Source organism: Dama dama, chromosome 18 (genome assembly GCF_033118175.1).
Source record: "Dama dama isolate Ldn47 chromosome 18, ASM3311817v1, whole genome shotgun sequence".
NCBI lineage: Eukaryota > Metazoa > Chordata > Mammalia > Artiodactyla > Cervidae > Dama > Dama dama.
The window spans coordinates 13,536,277-13,556,685 of NC_083698.1; the positions used below are offsets into that span (position 1 = coordinate 13,536,277).

At 52.4% G+C, this 20,409-nt stretch overlaps 2 protein-coding genes across 2 annotated transcripts; one reads left to right on the forward strand and one right to left on the reverse strand.

Moving 5' to 3' along the window:
• Nucleotides 1–1,409: 1,409 nt before the first annotated feature.
• On the forward strand, nt 1,410–6,339 carry DLX6 (distal-less homeobox 6). Its single transcript, XM_061166297.1, has 3 exons — nt 1,410–1,815; nt 3,066–3,259; nt 5,068–6,339. The coding sequence occupies exons 1-3, from the start codon at nt 1,410–1,412 to the stop codon at nt 5,317–5,319; spliced, it is 852 nt and encodes a 283-aa protein (XP_061022280.1). The 3' UTR covers nt 5,320–6,339.
• A 9,384-nt stretch (nt 6,340–15,723) lies between these two features.
• Nucleotides 15,724–20,091, reverse strand: DLX5 (distal-less homeobox 5). The gene is made up of 3 exons (XM_061166298.1): nt 19,562–20,091; nt 17,419–17,603; nt 15,724–16,433 (listed from the first exon to the last, which is right to left on the reverse strand). Exons 1-3 carry the CDS (start codon nt 19,914–19,916, stop codon nt 16,104–16,106), a joined length of 870 nt encoding a protein of 289 aa, XP_061022281.1. The 5' UTR covers nt 19,917–20,091; the 3' UTR covers nt 15,724–16,103.
• Nucleotides 20,092–20,409: the final 318 nt, after the last annotated feature.

Sequence of the window (20,409 nt, forward strand, 5' to 3'; positions counted from 1 at the left end):
GATTTTTGTGTATTCCTGATTAGAACTCTAATTGCCTCCTTCCAGAAAGTAAAAATAACTGTAAAACGACTCTATTTTTATCATTAACAATGTTGACAATAAAATAAAATCAATTGGAATTGTAATCGAGAGACAAATTTAGGACGAAGGCACTTTTACTTGGGTAGTTTATATTGTAATCAAGATTTGCCAAACCACTAACCGCATGTATCATTTGCATATATTTGAAAGCATTACAGTAGCTTCTGTTTTCAATAGGAAAAAATGCATTACTGTCAGTCCTCCAACGCTGTGCTTTCAGAAGAAGCTGCTGCGTTCTGGGGGGGGGGGGGGGGGAAGATTTCTCCCCCTTTTTTGTTCACTATATAGGAAATACAGCCTGAAACAGCAAGAACCTCGCCAGAACAGGATTTAATTTTTCTTCTTCTTTACCCCCTCATCCCACCCCACCCATGGGGTCGGTACCAGGTGTGGGGGTTTTCTTCCCTTTGTGGTTTCAATAAAGTACGTCTAGAAAAATCCACGGTGACAGGGCGCTCCCGCGGGACTGCAGTGGGACTGGGGGCGGGGGGGTGGGGAGGTCAAGGGAGGGACCCCTGCTTTAAATGCGGAGGGCACTGCTTCGGAGCACAGGCAGCCTGCTAGGGTGCGGAGGGACTTCGAGACAGCAGCCCTCTAGCCAGGCAGTTCCAAGGCTGCGGTATTGGGAACGGAGGCTCCGGGTTTGGGGGTGCGAGCTGCGGCGGGAGGCGTCGGCGGCCGGCCGGGCGGAGGCAACTCCCTCCTCGGAGGCAACTCCCTCCTCGGAGGCCCCGTGCACGGAGCCGCGCGGCCCCCGGCTGCAGCTCGGGGCAGGGATTGGAGTTGCCGAAGGTAGGCGAAGAACTCGGCGAGCGGCGCGCACACCAGTGGAAGCCGTGCGCCTGTGACGTCAGGGGGCGACTGACCAATGGGGAGGCGCTGCCCTTTGGAGACAAACCATTCGACTCGTGGCGTCTGCATCAAGTCTGAAAGCAGACGCGCAACTTTCGCAGAATCCACCTTAAAATCTCTGCCTTAAACTGCACCAGCCCCCAAAAAGCCAAGGGGGGAAAAGAAGGGGGGGAGAGCAGAGTCCCCCCTCCCCCCTCTCCTCTCCCATCCCTCCCCCTTCCTCCTCCCTTTGAGTTAACAAGGCCCCGCTCACTATATCTCTTTATATTAAAAATATATATATTAGAGAAGAGCGAGGGAGAGGGAGAACCACCTCCGCCCCCTCTCTTTTTTTAAAAATTTTTTTAATTTTTTTTTTTTTTTTTTTGCAAGGATCCCAAGAGCTAAGGTGGCTGCAGAGGGGAGAGCGGCGCGAGCCAAGTGGGGGAGGGTGGAGGAAACCCGGGAGAAGGCTTTCTCCAGCCCCCAAAGTTTTGATGATGACCATGACTACGATGGCTGACGGCTTGGAAGGCCAGGACTCGTCCAAATCCGCCTTCATGGAGTTCGGGCAGCAGCAGCCGCCGCCGCCGCCGCAGCAGCCGCCGCCGCCGCCGCCGCCGCCGCCGCCGCACTCCCAGCAGAGCTCCCCGGCCATGGCAGGCGCGCACTATCCCCTGCACTGCCTGCACTCGGCGGCGGCGGCGGCGGCGGCGGCCGGCTCGCACCACCACCACCACCAGCACCACCACCACGGCTCGCCCTACGCGTCGGGCGGCGGCAACTCCTACAGCCACCGCTCGCTCGCCGCCTACCCCTACGTGAGCCACTCGCAGCACAGCCCTTACCTCCAGTCCTACCACGGCAGCAGCGCGGCCGCCCAGACGCGAGGGGACGACACAGGTGAGAGGCCGCTGGGGCAGCTCGCTTCTCCCGCCTCCCGGCTGCCCCCCACCCCGCCCGCCCCGCTCACTTCCTCCGTGCCCGGGCCTCCGCCGGCCCCCTCCCCCAGGCGGCCCGGCGCGCCCCCGGCCGGGCCTGGTGCGCGCCCGCTTGCCTGGCGCCTGCCTGCCGGCCTCGCCCGGCCGGGCCCCTCCGCGCCGCCCCGGACCCTAGGCTTCCCTGCGGCTCGACCCGCCTCGCCCGCTCGTCTCCGGCGCGTCGCTCGGGCCGCGCCTCCGAGTCGGCGCAGGCTTCGCCCGACCAGTTGGCCCGCACTGCGCTCTGCAGCCCGCAGGGGCTGTGCGCCCTTTTGCCTCTCTCGTCCCCTCCGGGTTTTGACCCACGTTTGGCAGGACCGGGGACATTTCTGGGCTAGAACCGGGGAGCGTGTTTGGCTCCACCACGTAATCGGGGCAGCCGGTGGCCTAGTTTGCGTGGGGCGCCGGGTGCGCTTCGGTGACCCGGGGGGAAGCTGGCACGGCCTCCGGCTCTGGTTAAGCTGCTGAGAATTGGGCTCTCTCCCGCGGACTTTGAGGTGTCTCCCACCCCCACCCCTTCCGGGGCCCCCTCCCTCGGGTTTTTGATAGCTGCTGGCTACTCCTTTGTTCGTGGAAGTGAAGCCCGGGGCTCAGCACTCGTGGGAGACAAAGTTGCCGCGTGAGGCTCAACCCGCTGCAGTGCTGATCTGAGCCTCGGGTGGTGTTTTGTTTGGGTTTTGGTCCCTCTCGGCAGACTCGTTTTCGAACACACCGAGGTATCTTGATGCACCGGGCTTCGAGCTAGTGACATCAGGCCAACTGGCCGCAAAATCACCAGGGGGGCTCAAGCACACCTGAAGGCACAGTGAAGCCAGGCCGAGGGGGCCCTGCTCCTCGGCGGCGAGAGCAGCCGCCCCGCGGCGCCGCGCACCCCGGGGAGCGGCCGGCGCCGCCTCCGCTGCGGCGGAGCTAGGCTGTTTGCCTCTCGGCCCAGGGCGCTCCCTGCACCCAACCGCCGCACACGATTAGAGCCAGAGTCAGGGTCTGAAAGTAGCTTTTGCAGCCGCCGGGAGTACCCGGGCCCTCGGAACCCAGAGAGGTCAGGATGGCTTGGGGACGCTTCAAGGAAACTGTTCATGGCTTTGAAGAGTCTGGGCACAGGCCAGGCCAAGCTCGGGGAGACTGCAGCAGTAGCCTCAAGGGTGATCACTCCTCTGTATCCTTTGCTTGCAGATCAACAAAAAACCACAGTGATTGAAAACGGGGAAATCAGGTTCAATGGAAAAGGGAAAAAGATTCGGAAGCCTCGGACCATTTATTCCAGCCTGCAGCTCCAGGCTTTAAACCATCGCTTTCAGCAGACTCAGTACCTGGCCCTTCCCGAGAGAGCTGAACTGGCAGCTTCCTTAGGACTGACACAAACACAGGTAATTCCAGAGAAGCCCTGAAATGCTGACCCTCACTTGCAGATCGGGCAGGGAGCTCATCAGGAGGAATTCTTGGCCTAGTCAACCAAAGATGGAAGGAGCTTAATGACAAATGCCTTTGCTCCAGTTATGCGCTTTTCTGGGACAACACAGTTTGGAATAAATGACCTGGTATTGAATACTGGATTGGATTTGCACATCCTCCCCGCCCCCCCCCCCCCCCCGACCCTCAGCAACCCCACCCCAGCCTAGTGTCCTTCGGTGATCAAACTCATTATTTAATCGAGTCCTATTCCAGTAGAACAACACAAAAGAGAGCAAACAAGTAGCAGAAAGAGAAAAAGATGTTCAGACCAGGAGGGCGGTATAAGACCCGTGTTTCTTTAGGATCCTTTTGTGGGCCCTGGGACTTAATGAGGATTTCAACTCATTCACATTGAAAGAATTATGAAGTGAAAAGGATGGGTTAGCCAGACATGCACAGGTTCCAATAGGATTTGGTAAAGTGACCAAGGTGAAAACTGTTCATCTTAGGATGGGTGAGGTGAGTCTGTCTGAAAATTGTCCTCAGTTCAGTTGGTTAAATCATCCTGGTTGACTGGCTGGTGCAGGCTAAGTTACCTCCCTGGATCACAGAATTTGGGCATGATGGCAGAGCCGGAGACGAAGAGGAACGAAGCCTCCGTTAAGTACAGTTGCTGAAGTTCTCCGGTCTTACTAATTTGAAAGGCGTATGGGGCATTTTAGACTTCACAGGAAGAGGTTTTAGGTAGGTATATTAGGACCCTTGTCATAGAGCCAGGCTGCAGACACCTGAGGTTTTTGTCCCTGTTGATTAACTTGGCTGCATGGGGTGGTAGGCCTCATCTGAAATGGATGCTCTTCAGCAAGGGGACATCAGGTTTCTGAGACTGTGTGCTGAGACCAAGACTGAACGTCTCAGCACAGATGCTCCTTAAGCTCTTTCTTTTCAATTCAGCCTGCTTTCTCTCGCCATGTTGCCACTGGAAATATTTGGGATTTGAGATGAAGGGATTCCTGCTATTCAGTAACTTGTACTCCTTTTGGAAAAGCAGATTCCTAAGGCTAAGTAATTTTAAAGGTAAACGAAGCTGTACCATAGAAGGTCCTTCTTCACATAAAGTAGATCTGGGATGTTGGCTTGCATACGCTCCCATCCTAGACTCCTGGTTCACATTTAATACTCAGGAGCCCTTTGACTTTTAGTGCCTGCCCTAACAATCATGACCGCAATTTGAACAACATACCAAGCAGGGGATGAATGAGGCACAGTCCCTCATCGCTGCAGGATTATGTCAGAAGAAAGGTGCTCCATGCACAGTGGGTGGCATATGCAGTGCATACGCCTATGTATGTATAGTCAACGCATTTGGGTTTTAATCTGTTCTTAGTCATTTGCTCAGGGCACATCCAGACTATTAGAGGAAGTGCATACAGTTAGCTTTAATCTGAAAAATTCACTGTGTAAAAACCCTCCTTGAGAGTTTGAACCTGGCAGTCTCCTTGGCCTTTATTCTAGTTTTATTCTTACTTGTGCTGTTGTTTCAAACCTAGACTTCCATCTAACTGAGGGGTTACAATGACTTTAGGTATCCGGACAAGATACCAAGTAATCGGCGGGGGTAGGGTGGGGTGGGGTGGAGTGGTGGGGAGAGGGGAGCGGCTGGAAAGAGGTGGAGGAAGGCGGGGTCTTGAGCGCTTCGCACTTGCGGGCTGTCTTATTTTTCACTCTAGGCACCGGTTCGATGTTTTTCGGGCCTAACGATCGCTGCTACGTTTCTTTCTAGGTGAAGATATGGTTTCAGAACAAACGCTCTAAGTTTAAGAAACTGCTGAAGCAGGGCAGCAACCCGCACGAGAGCGACCCTCTCCCGGGCTCCGCGGCCCTGTCGCCGCGGTCGCCAGCGCTGCCTCCGGTGTGGGACGTTTCCGCCTCGGCCAAGGGCGTCAGTATGCCTCCCAACAGCTACATGCCGGGCTACTCGCATTGGTACTCCTCTCCACACCAGGACACGATGCAGAGACCACAGATGATGTGAGTTATCCGAGGGCAAAGGATACCCTAGGGAGACGTCTGAACAAGGCAAGGAGGATCCGGGACCTGCTTGCATCTGCCAAACCGAGCCGAAGGAGCAGGCTCCGGAGAACTCTTTATGTGCGGCCAGACTGTCTGGGCGCTTGTTCCCTTCTCTCTCCTCTCCCATCCCCTCGGTCTCTCTCTCACACTCTTCCTTTTTTTTTTTTTTTTGCCTCCCTTCTTCCCATTTTTCTTTTTAAAATTCCTTTCCCCATCTGCCTTTTCCCTTGAGCAGCCTCAGTAATTGATTTTGAATCTTAGAGAGAGAGAAGGAGAAAGAGAGAGAGAGAGACTGGTTTCTAGGCCAGTGCTCCTGAAGCCTCTCACTGTAAGGATATTTTCCCTCACCCCTTGGGATCCAGGCTCTGAGCCTCTGTTTCTCTTTGGGAGTATCCATCAAAACGACTTTTTAAAGCAGACATTTTCCCCCACCAGAAGAATCTGTGCAAACATGGCAGCGTTTTTACTTGTTTAATGAGCTTAAGACATTACATGATGAAAAAGAAGCAGTTTGGACTCCTGCATTTTTATTTACAATCCCAGACTGACAAAAAAAAAAAAAAAAAGAAAAGAAAAGAAAAAGAAAGGACAGAAAAGAAAAAGAAACCCTGACTTAACAGCCCTTCTCTAAAGAAAAAGGAAAATTCGGCTGTAAGATTAGAACATTGCCACGAAAGGAATGCTGCATGTTTTATCAAAATGCAATGAGCAAGAATGATGATTTAAACAAAACAAAACCACTTTCCCTCCACCCCTACCCCCAAACCCTGAACTGGAATCAGGAAAGACAGAGGAAACAACCAAAATCACCATTCTATTGCTTTGATATCTTTACTAGGTGAATTGGTGGCATTCACTAAGCTAATAGGGACATTTATATCAAGAAACATTTCTGTATATATTGTTGAATTTTAGTTGTACATATACTTTGTATGTTTTTGTCTTCTTTCATATATGGAGTAAAAGCCACAAAACGCTGAGAGTGTCCTGTATATTTCTCTTTGTGTGTCTCTGTCTTACCACCCCCTTCTTCCTCTGCGCCCCCCCTACCCAGTATATTTTCTATCACTCTTAAAAGAATTCCTATTTCCTAATATGGGAAACCCTATATATAAACATCAAGTGCCTGGAAAGATATCGCAGCACTAACCTTTGTCTGAAGTACTTTAACTATAGATGTTTTCTCAACTTCCTTTATATATTCTATTTTATTGTAATTCCTACACATTTATCTGTTTTTAAGAATCATTAGAATGATCTAACCCCAGGTTAACCTCTAGACACCCAGTAGTTTCCAGTGCTGAAACTGAGTATTCTCCTTTCCCTTTCCTCAGCCAAAATAATACAGCTGTATTTGTCTTTGTTTGGAAGCAGCTTTTTTTTTTTTTTTAAACAAACAAAAAAAAAAAGGAAAGAATCAGAGGGGAAAAAACAGAAACTAAATGCACAATTATGACTACTTCACGTTTACAACCCTTTACAAGCTAACTAGATAGGAAAACACACAATCCTGGATGAAATACATCCTTCCTTCTGATCTTGTAGAAAGCACAGAAAATAATGAAAATGAAAAGTCCTTTCGTCATGCAAGCAGGAAGCCCCATACTGGGAGAATTAATGGCTACAGACCTGGGCATCCTTCAAATTATGAACCTTGAAACCACTGAGCCATTTATCAGAAGTCAATAGAGATACTCAGAGTGCTCCATATAATGACAGCGAAATACAGTCGTGCAAAAGGACAGTCACTATAATTAGACACAAAGCAAAGACTACTTACCAATATACCCGTTCCTTTTTTTGTTGAGCAACTTCCACGCTCAGTCAGTCTTCAGAATGGTTTAAAACCGATCAGTCTTGTCATTTTCTAGCATTCGTATTGTTACATTAGGAAAAATGTTTTCTTTTCTTTTTTCCCCCTTCCTACTGTGAAACTTTGGGTTCGTAGCTCCCCAGGATCAATTCTGAACAAAGCCTCCAGCTGCAGTGCCATCCAATTTGAAGCAGACATTGGGGACAATTTAAGGTTTTTATCCACAAGAAGGTTTTTTTCCATTCTCTTAAATGCAGCCATAATTAGAGTAATTTTTCATGTAGCCCGCTGATTACAGCGTTTTTACCGTCAAAGATAATTACCTGTAATTTTCTTCCACTTTTAATACTAAAAAGCCATCTTTATTTAGATTCAGGAACAGGAAAGGCGAAACAAAAGAGGGAAATTATTCTGTTATTCATACACAAATTGCAGAGACGTAGGACCTAAAATTGAAAATTAACCAAAATTATAATGCTGAAAAGAATGGAAGAGGATGCAGAAGTACAGCTGGTAGTGGGGCTTTGCTGAATTATTCAAATTACGTTAGCGAGAAAGCTACCATACATCGAAACCAACACTGATTTTTGTTTAAAAAAAAAAAAATCACCAGACACATGCCAAACCACTGAGAGTGCATGGAATTCTGAAACCCAGAAAATGCATTTTAACACATTGGAGAGGTTACCATGATGCTCCAGTGTGGATCTTTCTATCTCTTAATACACGTTTAATTAAACAGGAAGTTCTATCAAGGGGTCCTCCCAGGAACTGGCATTGGAGATGGGCTTCCTCTGGGTCCTCTGAACTGCAAGGGTTAATCATTTTCGCTCTTTAGAAGGTATTGACCCCATAGTAAACTGGTTCCCCAGAGGGGGGATAGGTAGGAGGGGCGTGGGTGAAGTCTCAGTGCCTACTACGCCTCCCCACGTTGGAACTTCCCAGAGTTCGAGTTCTAGAGCCTCGTTCTGACAATATTTTTTAAGTTGAAAAAAAAAAAAAAAGGAACAATAGTTGCGAAGAGTGAGAGAGAAGGGGGGAAATTTCTTCTCAGTGCCAATAAGCATCTCATTTATTTTCTGACATAATTTAGCACAAACGTTCCTCCGGAGAAAGGCCTTTCTGTTTCTGTGCTGAGGTGAGGGAAACAAAAATTTCTCAGGCTCCTACCCGTAACGTCTCTAGCTGCTTCCAGCATCTACAGGGTCAGGAAACAGCGTCATCTATAGATAGAACTGCACCGCACCTGCGACAGTCTCCCTTGGCAAGTCGCTAAATCAAACGGGTTCCCTGGCTCCACAGCTCGACTCTGCATCTCGGCCAATCGTGCCCCTCCAGTCCCAAGGTCTCGGCATTGGGGCCTCTCAGGCCACAGCTCTCCGGGTCAGCATCCCACGCCTTCCCCCCCTCCCCCGCCCCCAGCTTGAGGCAAAGACACTGGAAAGCAGCCCTCAAGTGGTTTTGGAGGCCAGTTATTCCGGAAACTTTCTCCCCAATATAAGAAGGCGTCAAAGGGGCTATAAAGTCGGAAAGATTCAGACTACACCTGCCGTTGCTAATGTCCGCATACCTGTGATGCTAAAGGGGCATTTGTCCCTCTGTTTGCACACTCAACACCCCCAAACTTAAAACCATCACCATGTGTAAGACCTCCATGGATTTGTCTAGGACTCGTTTTGAGTAACAATGTTTCAAAGTCTATTTCAGCCTGGAACCTCTAGCAGACTTCCCTTCACACCTTACAGAAACCTGGTGCACGTCCCAGCTTCCAGTCACAAGCTGCACCAAAGAGCAACAGCACAGAAAGCAAGAGAGACAGATTGGCTTCTTAAGGATCCCATTCTCACCCAAATCACTGTACTCGCCAGAACCACAACCCTTTTACTGTTAAAGTGGAATAAAAGGTCAGAAATGAAAACCATCTCCAGAGCAAAGTTGCAGTCCATAAAAAATCACAAGAGCAATACACACAGCTTTGTGTGAGAATAGAAATATGAGCTGTGTCTTGTAGTATGCGAGAAATAAAAACTTACCCCCAGTGAATCCCTCTTAAGCAATGATCAGGGTCTAGAAATCTATACTGAACAGAAGCAGAGGAGAGTATTTTTCTGAGTCTCAGGGCAGAAGCGCTTTCTCTATATTCTTGGTTGAGTGAGCACATCCAGGTGTGAAATTGTTTGCACACCCCAGCACCTCTTATATTGCCAGCAAAATTAGCTGTTATTACTGTCACTGTTTAGTGATGGTTAGCGTGATACAAAAAAAAAAAAAAAAAACTGCTGTAATCAAGACCTGGCGCATCTTTGCAAATTACAGATAATTGTAAACGTCCAGATTATGATAATAGCATCCTAATCCAGCCTGCAATATAATTATTACAGAGTGTTACATCTGAAACTGTCCAGTAGGGCTAATTCAGCCATTATTTAGACCCTATTTTTGTACTGCAAATGGGTTGCTGAGTTGAAAATGTACGATTGTAATTTCACAGGGCACTCAATGAGTAATGGTATAGGAAGAGGAAAATACAAAAGTGAAATGTGAACAGTAGCGATCAAATCAAACCCTGAAGGACAAAAGACTGTTTGATTCATATGGAAAAAGAAGAGCGGGAATTAAGAAAATAGCAAATCAGTGGTCTGAAGCATTACGTGTCCAAATCTTCAATATGTGGAGGGCTGATGTGTTTGCAAGGGCTTCTACATCTGCCGCTGCCTAGTGTCTGAAATAATTCTTTTTCTTTCTTTCTTTTTAAACCTGTCTTTCCCCCCTCTCTCTCCTAAAGCATTATAGTCCTTTTAAAAAAAAGGTGCCCCTCCCCCAAGCAAAGAACATTTGTTAGTTTCATCATTGTTTCCACCAAGGCAGCCTCAGAAAGTGCCTGTCATTTGTTTATGAACATTTTCTTAAATGAATTTTCAATCTCTCTTGTCATCAGAGCAAAATGCCCTGGGTGTTTGTAAGTGTTCCTGAGCTTCATCTCCATTCTGTTTCACTGAGAACAAGTCATTGAGAGTCCTAAAGGATATCAGCAGAAAATGTATTAATTGCTGCTAATTAAATAAAGCCGGATGGGAAGCCCTCTCCTCTACTCACCTTGGCTGGCTATTGGCTTTAATCCTATCATTAACTTTTATTAATTAACCCACCCCTTCTCATGTCAACCAGTCCAGCTGCTTCTTTTGCTACCGTTACTGATGTACTTCTTTCTGTGTTCCAGAAAGTCTGGTGTTTTTGATAAAGAACTGTCCCTGCCCCCAGATGTTGTTGCTAAAGAGCAAGGTCAGTCTCCTTAAACTGTGGAGGGACAGAGGAGAGAGGCAGTTGGAGAATTATAGCAAGAGAGCCTAGAGAGACACTGGAACACTGTGCTGGCTCCATAGTGAAAGCAGACCCTGGGTTCCAGCTGCTGCCTTCTGGAAGGTAAACCCTGCCCAGGCTGAAACTTCTGGATTCCAGCTCTGGTTCCTGGTGGGGAGGTCCTGGTCAGGGGGACCTAAATCTGGTACACTACCAGTAGCTCATTTTTCCCACCATGAAAATTGAGAATTTCCTGGGCATCTTTTCCAGCCTCTAGGACAATGTGTGATGATTCTCCTCCCACCACCTAGCAAACCCTGGAGCTACCCAGCCAGGGCCACCCTGCGGGGGTGGCAAGCAGGCTTCCTTAGCTCCTGTGAATTTAAGGGCAATAATGAAATGTCCCCTGTTTAGTGACCCCTGCTTACAGATGAAAGTTGAGTCCATATCCTGCCTCTTGCCCCGCCCTCTTCTCCCACCTTGCAAATGGCAAACGGCAGAAATAGTCCGTGAATGACAACGAGCTTCCAGGGGCAGAATTCTGTCTTCTCGCCTTTGCAAGGAAAAAAAAAAAAAAAAAAACACTTTAAAATAAATCGTAGCTTGGACTGTTTACCGCCTTTCACCTTCACCTGCTTCTTAAAAAAAAAAACAAAACACTAGACTGTGCGTGGTGGTTTGACAGAGAATTCTTACTGAAACTTAGTGTGTGTGTGTGTGTGTAATGATGTTATGAAGCAACTATTTTCCCCTTCCTGTGGCGAAAGGTCGTAATGTGTGGTATTTCACGATTTTATATAAATTTTGGTTTAGGATGTGGAACAGACTCAAAAATACGTGCGCTTTTGGCAGAGACTCCTTCGGGTCCCCATAAAGCAGAAGTAAATACGAAGTCCCAGCGAACAAAAGAGCAAAAACACTTAATTGCGGCAAATCGGGACTCTCTTCTCTTTTAAAGAGAGATTCATGTACATTCCCTCGGTTCCTATCTTTACGGTTAGAGCTCGACCTATAAAACAGGTTATTACCTTACAGCCGACAAGCCTGGATGATTGAAAGGGAAGTCTCCCCCCCGCCGCCCGCCCCTCCGCAGTCGACACTCCGTGTACGTGCTGCCCCGTACCGCCGGGGAGCCGAAAGCTTGTCAGATGCAAAAGAAAACGGATGGGGCGGGGGTGGGAGACCGGACTGCGTAGAAAAATATTTAGCCAATCCCACATGTGCTACCGCTCTTGGGGCTGTTTTCGAGGCCCAGAGTTCGCTGTGACTCTGAAAAAACCACGTACAGTGTGCAACACTCGCAGGCAACCTGGGAGAGAGCGGGCGGCGGGAGCGAGCCGCGGCGCCCCCTCCCCAACGTCCCCCGGGGCGGAAGCCTCCGCCCCGCTGCTGTGGGAGGGGGCGCTTCTGGGCGGGGGACAGGGGTGACCGCAGGCGGGCCCGCCGGCGTGGCGCGCTGCCCAGAGGTGCCGGAGGGCGTCTGCCCTCAGGGCGTGCCTCCGGGGAGGGCTGGAGCGCTCCGGGTTGGAGACAGCCCAGTGGCCTGGGGGAGGCGCGCCGTCCCGGGGGTTGCGGGATGGGGCGGGGAGCGGGTGGTGGTTGGGTCGCCCCAAAGGTCCCTCTCTTCGAATAAAAGAAGCGCTGGGGAGGGGGCAGGAGAGGGGCACGGGGCAGGGTTCCGGGAGACGTCCCTCGCGCTCCGGGCTGGAGAGCTCCGGAGACCGAACGGTGTCCAGGCCAGAGGAAAATGCAGGGCGCGCTGCGAGGAGGCGAGCGCCGCCCGGCCTCGGCGCGCTGTGGGCGACTCCCGGGACGGCGCGGCCAGGACGCCGCGAGCCGCGGGGCGTCCGGTGGGATCAAAGAAGCCAAAGGAGGCCAGCCGGCGCGTCTGGGATTGTGGGAGAAGGGGCGGGAGAGAGAGGATGGGCATGGGCGGGGAGAGCCTGGCCTGGCCTGGCCTGCGCCTCTGTCGTCGGAAGGGGGTGTGTGCGTGTGTTGGTGTGCAGGTCAACACGCTGCTGCCCGAGGCCGAGACCTGGGTGGATCCGAGTGTGGGTGGACGGGCTCTCGGGTGGGTGCCCCACCGGGAGGGCGAGTGAGCGAGCGAGATCAAGGGCAACGAGGCCTGCGGGTTCCTGTGTGTGTGTCTTAGGCCCTGCGGCTCAGCACTGGAGCCGCCTGGCACCCACAGGAATGCGGCTTCTCTCAGCTCCCCCGGCCGCCCCCCGTTCCACAAGGAGGTGGCCGCCAGGAAAAAGGGGGGGAAGAGGGCAGAAATCCGCCTAGCCCGACACGAGCCTCAAACAAAGGCCAATTTATCTCATCTTTTACAGGAGGGTCCGGGAGGAGGACGGGGCACCAGAGTCATGCAGCCGTGCCAGGAGCATGCCCTCGGCCTCCCGGGCGCTGTGAGGAGGTCTGAAGATGGGGACAGGGGCTTGGGAGCACGGGGGCACGGTGAAGAAGCCCACGCGAAAGAAACTGAAATATGGGGGTGAGCTTGACATCTCGGGAGCAGTAGATTGACAGCTAGGCAAGTGGAGACCGGAAGGGGCAGGCAGAGGTCAGGAGAGTGGGGTCGGGCATTTGGGGACCGCGCCGGCGGGTAGTGGTACCCGTTTACATTAGATATAGGAATAAACAATGGAGGGAAGGCGGGAGGGTGGGAGGAAAGGGAACATCACACGGATATTTTTAGTCTTTGCTGAGGATCTGTTATTTTTATATCCTTGGGCGCAGGACTGCAGGGAGTTAAATTCCCCAGGGAGAATCCCCGCGGTGCCAGGGAAAACCCGCTGCAGACTGGTTTGCCAGAATATTTTTGTCCACGACTCCTAGACCAAGTTAAAAAAAAAAAAAAAAAAAAAACCGCGCGAGAGAAGAGGCCATTGCGAGTGGAAGAAGTGAGGTTAGCACAAGGGAAGGAATTCTGAAACCAAGTCTCCGCGCAGCGCTCCGCCCGCCCGCATCGCAGCGAGGCTCCGATGTCCTCAACGACAAGCAGTGTCAGGGCTGGGGGTGGCGGGGTGGTCAGTAAAGAAGAGCTTCCCTCTTCTTTCCGGGAAGAGTCCGAACTCGCCCTTGCCTCTGCTTGACCACGACGGACGAGGGGGGGCGGTGGTGGTAGTGAAGGGATCCCCTTTTCAAGGCCAGGAAAAGAGAAGGGGAGATGATGGGGGACGCCTGGAAAAATATCTGCCCTCTCCACGTGTAGAAAAGTATAGAGTGTGCTCCGGGCACATGCTTGCCCACTCCGGCCAACAGCGGGTCCACCCCCTCCAACCTTCCCGAGCACGCACCCCGGGGTGGCGAGGGGCGCCCGCGCTGGGGGAAGTTGGCACTCGACAGCCGCGCCCGGGCGCGGGATTTCTCCCAGCCGGATCCGCCGGATAGAAAACGCTGGCTTTCGGTGTAATGGAAACTCCGGAAAGTCTTACAAGCCAAGAATGAAAAGCAGGAAACAGAGCCCTCTACCTTTTCCCTCATCCTCCTATTCTCTGCCAACGCAGAAAACAAAGTGGGCTCCGCACGGCTTTCCCCCAGGCGCGTGACCACCCGGACCTTCTTCCAAGAAAGACGAGCTGGAGGGTATCGAAGGCGGAGGCAACTTCGAAAAGGGAACCGCTTTGGGGGTGGGCGAGGAGGGGGTGGTCCACAGCCCTGGCCACGGCCCACGAGCCACCTTGCAGCCAGGCAGGGTGTCCCTTCAAGACACGCAAACCTTCGAACCCCCCCTCTAGGCCTTTCCAAACTGGCAGGTTAGAAAGGAAAGGGGAAGAGAAGGAAGGAGACGAGCAGAGGAAAGAGAGAAAGAGGCGAAAGAACACACAGGTAAATTCCCCTCCGGGCACACAGCGTGCCTTTTCAGGTCTAGTCTCCCAGCCCTGGAAAAACCTTCTCAGAAATCCTCAGATGACAGGATGTAATTTTTTACGTTCTAATCTCCACTCCCCACCCCCAAGAAGACTCTTTTGTCAAATTTATTACTGCTGACTTCCTAGCTGTAAAATATAACTCATGCAGCTTGTAATTTCCAACAAATGATTTCCCTTGGTGTCCCAAGGAAACAGAATCAGGCGGACTAAGGGACAGTCAGAAAAAGACACCTAGAGTTCTGGCCTGAGAGCGCAACTCTAGACCCGAGCCGTGCCTCTCTGTGGTCACACTGCTGACGTCTCTGTGCAGAGGTGCGGGGAGAAGGACGGGACAGAGGCCAGGGTTGCTGCACGTCCATCCTCTCCGCCCCGGAGAAGCCTTCACAAAAGAGAAATCCCTGCAAACAGATTCAACTTCCCACCGATTGGAAGCTGCTTTGCCACTGTTTAATGTAAAAGCAAAGCGGGGAGTGCTCCTTCCTGAAAAAACCAGTGGTAAAGAGGATGAAGGAAATAAACTTATGTTTGGAGTATTATCTATCTCACACGAAGGAAAATCAACATGGGGCCACAATGCTTTCCTCCTTTCCTCCACCTCACAATTCCCTTTCCTGGCCGAAAGAAACCACCCCCCCCCCCAACCCCCGCCCCCCATTACCACCTCCCGCCCTCCCCCCCACAGGCCCTGCCTGGCCGACTGATTTAGGTCCATCATTGTTTTCAAGTCCCGTGATCCTTTCCTCTTGTGAAAGAGCTCAGATAAATTTATAATCATACATTAGGGAGTCCAAGGCACTACCATTTGCCACACTGCAAAAGATTTCAGCTTTTTAAAAAAATGTAAAAGGAGGGGAATTTTCTTTTTCTTTTTTTCATTTTCTCATCTCTGGAAGCTCCCTTTGAAGGGAGTGTAATTTGTCTAATTGCTCTGGCAATACACAGAGGCTGATGGAGGTGGGGGGGGGGCAGTCTCCACCATAATTGCTTTGAGCTTAGAATTCAGAGTGGTTATTGAGGGATTTCTGCTTCTTTCTTACTCACACACAGAGAGGGAGGGCTGTATTTAGATTTTCAGCATTACTTTCTACCTGAAACAATTTGGGGTTAAACTTAAAATTATCTAAACGTTTTTGTGGTTAGGCCAAAAATCACCTTAATATATATTATATGGCAGTACTCTAAACAGGCCACATACGTATATAGACATATAAAGTACAGCATCCAGCATACACACATCTACAGTTCTGTATCCATGCATCCCCACTTTCTGTTTTCCTTTTGCCTTGTTGGATCTCTACAGTTTGTCTTCCTATAATAGCCTGCACAAAACATCACTAGCCCATTGTAAGGGGGGCATATGGAGTATCTTTTAGAAACATTTTGCTTTCATGGTCGAAATAATTTTATTTATCCAGAATATACAGCTTAATTCTTCTATCTACACTTATTTACATGGTTAAAATAACATTGAAAAAAGTCTTTTGAAAAGTTGAGGTCATAGATTTCAAGGCACCATTGATAGTGTCCACAGTTGCGCAAAAATGTTCGTCTGTAAAAAAAGGGGGGACGGGTCCTTTGAAATGCAATAACTTACATGCAAAAAAAAAAAAAAAAAAAGCTTTACACATGAATTTTTTTGTTTGTTTCCGTTTTTTCCAAACTTTCCCATATGAATTCCTTTTTTTAAAAAAAGGTTGATTTTCTAAAACAGCAAAAACACAGTAGTCCCAAAAAAGAGAGCAAGAGAAAGCGGCTGGTCTAATAGAGTGTCCCGGAGGCCAGCGCCAGCGGGTGCTGTAAGGAGCCGGGCGGCGGCAGGTGGGAATTGATTGAGCTGGCTGCGCTCGGGTACCAGGAAGCCGAGTTCTCCAGGTAGCTGGACGCAGGGGACTGGTTGGAGGTCGGAGGGTGGGCATGAGGGTGGTGGCTGAGCGAGCGGGACGAGCCCTGGGGCTCCCACACCGCTGGAGACTGCGGCGAGTTACACGCCATAGGGTCGCTGGAGCTGGGGCTATGCTCCGGGGGCATCTCCCCGTTTTTCATGATCTTCTTGATCTTGGATCTTTTGTTCTGAAACCAGATTTTCACCTGGGTGGGGGGGAGGGGAACAAAGGCACACGTTACCGGGACGCTCAGGTGCTTGCCCGCGCGCCTCCCCCAGGGCGGCGACCTGGGGCTTAATTCGGCCCCCAGGAGGCCGGACCCTGGTGTCCCCCCGCAGCTGGCGGCCTATGGTCAAGGGGCTGGACCCGGGGGCACAGCCTGGATCATGGGTCCCAGAAGGGCCGCCGCTGGGGCAAGGCTTCGGTCTTTGGTTGGGGCCGGGGGAGGGGGAGCGAGTGTCCGCGCCGGCGAGCGCGCACGTGTAACCCAGCGCGGGACGCACGCAATGCGGCGCCACGAACGTCTCCAAAACAACCGCCTGAGCGCCGTGCGCCAGGGGCGCGTCCTCGCGAGGTAGGAGGGGGACCAAGGAGTGGTCTCCCGGTTGCCCGACCGCCTCCTTTTCCTCTCACTCCTGCTCGGCTTCGAGGACATTCTTTATTCTTCCGTAGGCCACCGTGGGGTTGCGGTGGGAGTGAAGGGGACCCTCCAGGGCAGACTTCCCCGAGCCACAGCGCCCCCCACCTCGGACCGGCCGCAGGCGCAGGGCGTGACCCTCTGCTTCCGGCCCCCAGCGCGCGGCCTGAGACCCCCGCGCGGGGACCGGACCCTGCTCACCCCAGCTGCTCTGCATTGTGCAGAGCACTAGGCAGTTTCTTAAAGCTGCGAGGGTGTCCTCGAGACAACCCTCCCCTTGTTCCCAATCTAGGGAACTGGCCCCTCGGCCCCCGTAACCTCGAAGGGCGGGGGCTGCTTCTGGGGATGAACGACGTCTCGCGGCCGTCCCCACCACGCACGGCGACGGCGCCCGGCCTGACTTCTAGAGGGGAGGGCGCGGGGTCAGTGTCTGTCTGTCTGAGTTTCTCGCGGGCCCTGATGAGTCGGCTCCAGCCCGCCGGGACCGAACCGCGCGGTCCAGCCGGGCTTGCAGCCCAGGCGGGGCTCTGGCCCAGGCCGCGGCTGGATTTACCTGTGTTTGCGTCAGTCCCAGCGAGGCGGCCAGCTCGGCGCGTTCAGGCAGGGCGAGGTACTGAGTCTTCTGAAACCTTCTCTGTAACGCGGCCAGCTGAAAGCTGGAATAAATAGTCCTGGGTTTACGAACTTTCTTTGGTTTGCCGTTCACCATCCTCACCTCGGGCTCGGCCACTTCTTTCTCTAAATAATCAAAACAGACCCGGTTAGAACTCGTTGGCAGACAATGGCCCTTTTGCAGAACTTGCGAATACAGTCCTTGAAATTCTTAGCACGCAGCCTTCACTCTCTTTCCCCCATATCACCACCTTTACTTCACGGGAGGACCCCCCCCCCCCCGCCCCAATCATGGAAAAGGCCAGGTAGCCTGATTAATTCCCTTTTCTGTTTATTCAGGTTCTCCTGGGTTTTTGCAGAGCGTCTGGCACAGCAAAACTCCCCTCTCGGCGTCCGGGATTTAGCCCTTGCAGCGGTTCTTGCTTCACCCGGATTCGTTTTCAATCCCACCTTGTGTTCACCGACGGCTCTGGGGTGAGTTCTGGGCCCGTCTCTCCCGGGGATTCAAGCAAGGAAGCCCGGGTCGTGGTCCCCCTTATGTCAGCGTCTGTTCGGGCGCCCGCAGAGGCCAGACGCATGGGCAGGGAAGACGCTAACCGAGGTCTCCAAAGTTCAAAGACCCACAAGCAAACTGCTCCTTCAATTCAGAGGCAAGCGGTCCGAGCCGCCGCAGACAGAGGGTCGATTATGCAGCCCCCATAATCTCCCTGCAGATCTGCGAGGGCACAGATGTGTCTGGTTTCTTTTACAAATAGACTTAATAAGTTCTTGGCCAAAAGGAAAAAAAAAAAAATCTTTCATGTATGCACGAAGCACAGCCACTGAAAGGAACGAAGACACCCCACTTCTCCTCCTCCCACCCCCATCCACCCACCCACCCACCCACTCCGGCAATCTTGTAAAGTTTATCAAGAGTTACAGTTTGAAAAAGAATCTGCAGTAGGTTGTTTTCGTAGGAAAGGGGCGGCAGATCAGGACGAATTTAGCAGACTTGGTAGTATAGACTGGGGCGGGGTTGGGGGGGGGGGCGGAAAGACTCTCCGAACGCTTGTTTTCCAAACGTGCCCTGGGGCCACAAGTCCCCTTTCACAAAAGTACCTTCTTATCAAAAGTGCCCATCTCTGAAAGGGGCGGAGACCCTCTCCTCGGGGTGTGTGTGTGTGTGTGTGTGTGTGTGTGTGTGTGTGTGCGTGTGTGTGTGTGTGCGCGCGAGCGCCGAGCTCCTGGGAAAGGAAGGGTGGAGGATGAGGACTGTGGTCTCCATTCTGCCAGAGCAGGGGATGCTAATATTAGCAGGATTATTAATGTGCTGGTGGGAAGAGATCAAACCTGACCAGCAAAACCTCTCCAAGGAGACCTCATACCTCTCTTACCGCCCAAACTCACTAACCCTCAAACTCTCCAACTAAGTTTCAAGGCAGATGAAAAAGGAGACGCCTTGAAAAAGGAGATGGGAAGGAGAAACAAATTTTAGGCACCCAATGGAGAAAAAAAAATATTGCTCCAATAACGTGACCCTTCAGCAAACCTCCTCCACCTTTAAATGGCTTTTTGTTTTTGGAAATGCCTTGGATAAACCGCAGGGCTTTCGGCGCGCTCTTCCTCTGGCGGGCTAGGGCTCGCGGGCCCCCACCCTGCCCCGCGTGCTCCGGGCACCCACACCACGCTGGCTCGCAGCTACTCCCAGGCTGTTCCCTACGGAGTCTTTGAGGCAGCCGTGCATCCCGACTCCCACCGACCGAGCTTGCCTACCCGCCCTCCCCCCCTCCAAATCCAACAAATAGCCTTCTCCCTACCCCCTTTCCAGTTTAGCTGGCTTGCTCTCCGGGCAAGCTGGGAATCCAGCGACTGAGCGGTCGCCTGAAGGGACCGAAAAGAAGAGACGCTAGTCCGAACACTCCCCGCAGGCTGCTTCTGCTAAGAGTCTCTAAAATGCTGGAGGGGGAATCTCTCCCGTTTGTAAAGTCCCGGCCCCCACTCCCTTCCGCCGGGTGCTCCCCCATTGCAGTGGATAGCGCGGCTCCCCCAAGTCCCACCGCATCTCCCTCCTCCCGAACCCTGACTCCCACCCCCACTCCCGGTACCTGGCTGGCTGGTGGCGCTCGGAACGCGGTTGTAGGCGCCGCCGTACTGGTGGTAGGGGCTGGCGTAGCTGTAATCGGCGTAAGCTTTGGCGGGGTAGCTGCCGGCGGAGCCGTTCACGCCGTGGTACTGGTACTGGTAAGGATTGAGCGCCTTGCCGTAGGAAGCCGAGGTAGGAGAGCAGTAGCCATGCGGGGCTCCCCCCGGGGCGCTGTAGTAGTCGGAATCGGTAGCCGACGACTCGGGCAAAGTCGGCGATTCCTGAGACGGGTGGTGCATGGCTGCGGCCGTCTGGAACGGGGCTTGGAAGTCGCCGGATCGGATGCTGGGGACCCTTCTGTCAAACACTCCTGTCATCGCTCGCTGGCGGCGGCGGCGGCGGCGGCGGCCCGAGTTGGCTGTGGGGCTGCTCCGGTCTAAGCTGACATGGCTGTAGGAGCGAGGGAGGAGGAGGAAGAGGAGGAGGAGGAGAGGCGGCGGCGGCGGCGAGGAGGAGGCTGGGAGTCGCGGAGGCTCCGTCTCCGGCTGGCTGACTGCTGGCTGAGGCGCAGTACAGCCTTGGTTAAATCCTTAATTGCGCGCTTACGCACAGCGGGGTGGATCGGGTTCCATTGGCCAGGGCCTCCGGAGCGGCAGCAACACCCTAACTCGCCCAACTAGTTTTAGCACAACAAAGCATTGCTTTAAAAAAAAAAAAAAAAAAAGGAGAAAAAAAAAATGAAGGGGTGGGGGAAGACAGAGAGAGACAAGAGTTGTTGCTTGTTGGGGGAAGGAGGGGTGTCTCAGGCAATCTGTTTTCAGTGAATTCTAGAGACGACGCAGAAGCCCCAGCACCCAGCTCTGTACTGTC

Excerpts from the sequence above, each read along its gene's own strand:
- DLX6 (XM_061166297.1), top strand. The coding sequence starts at position 1,410 with ATGATGACCATGACTACGATGGCTGACGGCTTGGAAGGCCAGGACTCG. Across the intron at positions 1,816-3,065 it reads GACGCGAGGGGACGACACAG|ATCAACAAAAAACCACAGTG; the intron begins GTGAGAGGCCGC and ends CTTTGCTTGCAG. Across the intron at positions 3,260-5,067 it reads TAGGACTGACACAAACACAG|GTGAAGATATGGTTTCAGAA; the intron begins GTAATTCCAGAG and ends GTTTCTTTCTAG.
- DLX5 (XM_061166298.1), bottom strand. The coding sequence starts at position 19,916 with ATGACAGGAGTGTTTGACAGAAGGGTCCCCAGCATCCGATCCGGCGAC. Across the intron at positions 17,604-19,561 it reads GAGCGCCACCAGCCAGCCAG|AGAAAGAAGTGGCCGAGCCC; the intron begins GTACCGGGAGTG and ends TTGATTATTTAG. Across the intron at positions 16,434-17,418 it reads TGGGACTGACGCAAACACAG|GTGAAAATCTGGTTTCAGAA; the intron begins GTAAATCCAGCC and ends CCCCCCACCCAG.